The 4,303-nt window shown below is 39.0% G+C and overlaps 1 protein-coding gene across 1 annotated transcript in view; it reads right to left on the bottom strand.

Annotated features, from left to right (window-relative positions):
* Positions 1 to 850: 850 nt before the first annotated feature.
* Positions 851 to 4,303, bottom strand: part of LOC107103943 (protein S100-A14-like) — an 11,709-nt gene continuing 8,256 nt past the window's right edge. Inside the window, exon 3 of the mRNA XM_015403809.1 lies at positions 851 to 1,406. Coding sequence (XP_015259295.1) covers positions 1,239 to 1,406 — 168 coding nt within the window. The 3' untranslated portion in view covers positions 851 to 1,238. The remainder of the gene's footprint in view (positions 1,407 to 4,303) is intronic.

Raw genomic sequence — 4,303 nt, 5'->3', positions numbered from 1 at the left:
CCGTGACGTCACTGCTGGAAGATGGCAGGAGGGAGGGGTTACTATATTGGGGCAAAAATGGCCGCTCCCAGACTCAGTGATTATTATTTTATTTTTTACTGATTAATGCTAAATTCATTAAATCACCGCAAATGTATTAATTTTAGATCATTCCTTGCTGACCGGACTTTTCCTTTAAAAAGCTGGAAATTTAAAAGTGCCAACATCCAAACTAAAGACCTATGTTAAAATATTTTTGTTTTGTCGCATGAACAGAATCTTGTGTTGGAATAAAAAAAATGCCACCCTTTCACAAACTGCAAACAATGTATTCACATAAGTGTATTTAACTTTAAGTTGGTAAATAAGGAATTATTTTTACCCTTAAAATAACATAAGAATAAAATAACTTTTTAGCAGTGCAAGAATAGGGTGTGGCTGTAGAGAAGGCCTCTGCTGGTTTCCTTGTTCAACCACAGTCATTTTAACCTCACCACCATCATTTCATAATCCTGAATTTAAACTGTGACATCATTCTGGGTCTATATTCAGTTACATCAGAACCAAGCCTCTCTTCTGCTTACCGCAGACATCCCGTCTGAACATGTACACTGATTACCTGCCGGTGAGGAACAGACTGGTAATGATACAGAAAGGCCTGAAACAATCAACTCTACTGAAGAAATGATCAAATGTACTGATTGAACGGCAAAGAATTCACTCATTTAATACAAACAAAGACAATGAATGAGGAGACATTTACCAGGGGGTAAAACTAAAATGTTTATTTTTGAGCAAAGAAGAAAGGTCTCTATTTTTGTGGTTGGATATCAAACATTTGTGATAAAAAAAATACACATTAAAGATTTTATTTTTTTTTATTATTAGGTTTGTTTATTTAAAAAAACTGTTTTATCTGTCAAAGGAAATCTCCAGCAAAATTTCAGCTTCGGCAGAAGAAAAATCTGGGAGTTAATGAGATATTATTTCATTCCATGTAGAATCAGTACATTTTCCAGTTGTATTTACTCTCAGAAGGTGTGATTTATTTCCCATGACAGTGACAGAGATGAAATCATTGGCAGATAAAGATTACACGATTTATATACCTAACCTCTTCTACGATAAGGGTTAAAAAACAATGGGTGGCATTGGAAATAACATCAGACATTTCCTGTCCTTAAAATGTAAATATGAAAGTTGGAAACATTTGTTGAACTCCAGGCTGAGAACTTGTTAACAAGCTGAAAGCCTGCCCTTCACAGGAGAATGCAGCTGCATGATGAACCCGCCCGACTGAGGATACCATGCTGGTCAGAGGCTACTGACTCAATTAAGCTCCAGAAGTGTTTGAAAGAGATGCCTTCGCCATCTCCCACACCCATCTTCCTCAGAATGTCTCCCATTCCTTGGTCTGTGTTGACCCCCTGTGTGCACAGAAAAAAAATGAGAAGGGTGATTAATCCAAACTGTACAGCAAAAACCAACAAACACTCCACTGTTTGTCCCTTTTGCATTGTGGCCTGGAATAACAGCGCAGACCACGCTTCAACATTGAGCATAAATCAAAAATATCTGCATCATATCTGCGACACGCTAACTGCAACACACTGCTGCAGGAGTATAACCCGCCCTTTAGTGTGCATTAGGGATGGAACGGTTTGTGAAAACCGTCCGAACCGTTCGGTTCGACTGTCTCGGTTCGGTTCGCATGTGTTTCGTTCGGTTCATGCGCTGCTCCTTTTTCTCATAGGCGAAGCGTTTACACTCCAGAGCAGAAGGTGGCGGTACTGCGACCAAAGCCAACCACCAGTAGTAAACAAGAAGAAGAAGAAGCGAAGCAGAAAAAAATCAGTAGTTGTGGAGAATTGTGTGGGTATGGCGAGTGGGAAAGAACAGGAGTTGGAAGACGCGCCAGCAGCACTTTATAGGTCTGCTGTATGGGACCACTTTGCATTTAGAGTGACCTACGATGACGGCGGAAAGAAAGTTTGTGGATAAAAGTGCAACAGTGTGCAAGCATTGTGCAACACGTTTTGTTTATGCTAACAGCAACATGACCAACATGTCAGGCTAACAATCAACATACACCGAACCGAACCGAAAACCTTGACCAGAAACCGTGAACCGAACCGAATCGTGGATTTTGTGAACCGTTCCACCCCTAGTGTGCATGGAGGCTTAAGGCTGATTTATACTTCGAAACTAGGTAATCTGCGTAGGTGTCGCAGTGAACGCAGAGACATCCCCGCCCCCTCCGTAGACACTCTGCCGCACCAAAATATAGGTGACCGCAGACAGGAGTCCTGTGATTGGTCAGTCTTAAACCCGCTTTACACTATGTGAATTTCCTGTTTGCTACCTTACCGGCTTGTTTTGTTTGTATGACCGCGATAGTGGAAAACGACTGGTGAAGATGGACCAGCTAGCAGAGCGAGGTGCGTGAAAACGCTGGGACCCTTTTTACACCTGGATCCCCGCTCTTTTTGGCCCTCATGTCCCTCCGTTGTCGCACAAACTTGTCCCCACTTCCTCATGGCCTCGCCAGTATCTAGACCACAGCTAGTTTCTGATTTTTTCGCTTTTGCAGTATGGCTTGGAGTAACATAGCGTAGACCACACTTCAATATTGAGCATAAATCAAAAATGTCTGCATCATACCTGCAACAAGCTAACTGCGACACAGTGCTGCGGGAGGATAACCAGGCCTTTAGTCTGCTACCCATTTTGTCCTTTGGACCAACTTCTGGGTCTTTCTGAAGTTCTTTACAAGAAGTTTCTACTTTTCATCAAGTTTTCCGATTACCTCCTCCTCCGAGGTTATGTTTTCAGAGAGTTTGTGTGTTTTGTGCTTTTCAACTTATGGGCATAATTTAATGAAATTCTAATCAGAGGCGTTCCTCGTGCCAATGAACAATGAATTAAATGTTGGTGATGATTCTAATCTAGATACAGGTATTGTTTGAAAGATTCTCTAACATTGTGAGTTTGGGAAATTTGGTGAAAAAAGCAGTTCCCCACTAAACCAGAGGGTGGCAGCAGTGATTATTGACAGCCTCAGTATCAGACTCAAAAAGTCTGGAGTAATTTTACTGAAGACCAAAACACGAGAAAAAGGAACGTTGTTGGTTTGTTAGCAGTAGCGGTTGAAAACTTACGAATGTATTTTAAGAACTTTTTTTTTTTTTTTACCAGAGATGCCGATCATAGAAAGTTTTTAGTTATAGATCTAATTCACAATTTAGGGCGAAATGTGCTGCTTGGCTGTGGCCTGTGTTCTCAGAGGACTTTTCTAGTTATTCATTCAACTCCTCTTAGAGTTAAAAATAAGCATTAAGGAATCCTATGTGCGTAATACTGACTCCATTACCAATCCTTACGCGTTTCTCGCACAGCATCTTAGAAAATACAACCTGTTTACGTCCCATCGAGGTAAGGCTAGTTCATTTATAAAACACATTTCAGTACAACACAAAGTGCTGCATCTGCCGTCAGCAGAAAAAAAAGGAAAGTTGGAGCGAAAATGTAACTAATGATATTTAGATAGCACAGTCAAAAGCCATTTTAAACAAATATGTTTTCAATCTGGATTTTAAAAAACTGAGGGTTTCTTTCTGGGAATTTATTCCAGATTAGTGGAGAATGAGCTGAGCGAAAAATTGATAAAATGGATGAATTGAATTTTCTGTTTAAGAATATTTCGTTTTTAGAAGAAAAAAATAAAAATAAAGTAAAATAAAAAATAAAAATTCAGCATTTCTTGGGCTCCCATAGCTGATGATAACATGATATAATTTATCTTTCTTAAGATGTGTAGGCCTAATTATAACTGCTAAACTGTTACATTTTCATTGTCAGCTGTGAAACATTGTTTTCTAAGCATTTTCACAGCTTGAAATGTGTTGCCCTTAAAATGTGTCCCGCCCAGAAGGGCAGATGAGAACTTTTCCATGTTTGCTTCTGTTTTCTGCAGAGTAGATCTGAGTGGTTGATGCATTGATTAATGATCTCTAATGTATATTGGAGCTAAATAAGCTCCTGTATTTTAGAGCTTCAGTAAGTCCAGCTAAATAAAAGCCGCAAATATTAAATTACCTCTAAATTAAACATTTTTTTTATTTATTTTTTGTTAAAGATGTACAATGGTAAATCTGGTGCCATTTTAACAACAGCTCAATTTAAAAAAAGAGACAAAATGTAAAATTTTTATAAAGATGAAGCATTGATTTTAGATTTTGTTCTATAGGAGTAAATTTGACAAGAAATTAGGGATGCAGGATATAATGGGCCCCCTATCGGTATCGGCCTTAAAACTGAATATCGG

Source organism: Cyprinodon variegatus, unplaced genomic scaffold (assembly GCF_000732505.1).
Source record: "Cyprinodon variegatus isolate N-32 unplaced genomic scaffold, C_variegatus-1.0 Scaffold1568, whole genome shotgun sequence".
NCBI classification, from domain to species: domain Eukaryota; kingdom Metazoa; phylum Chordata; class Actinopteri; order Cyprinodontiformes; family Cyprinodontidae; genus Cyprinodon; species Cyprinodon variegatus.
This window is presented reverse-complemented; position numbering and strand designations above follow the sequence as displayed.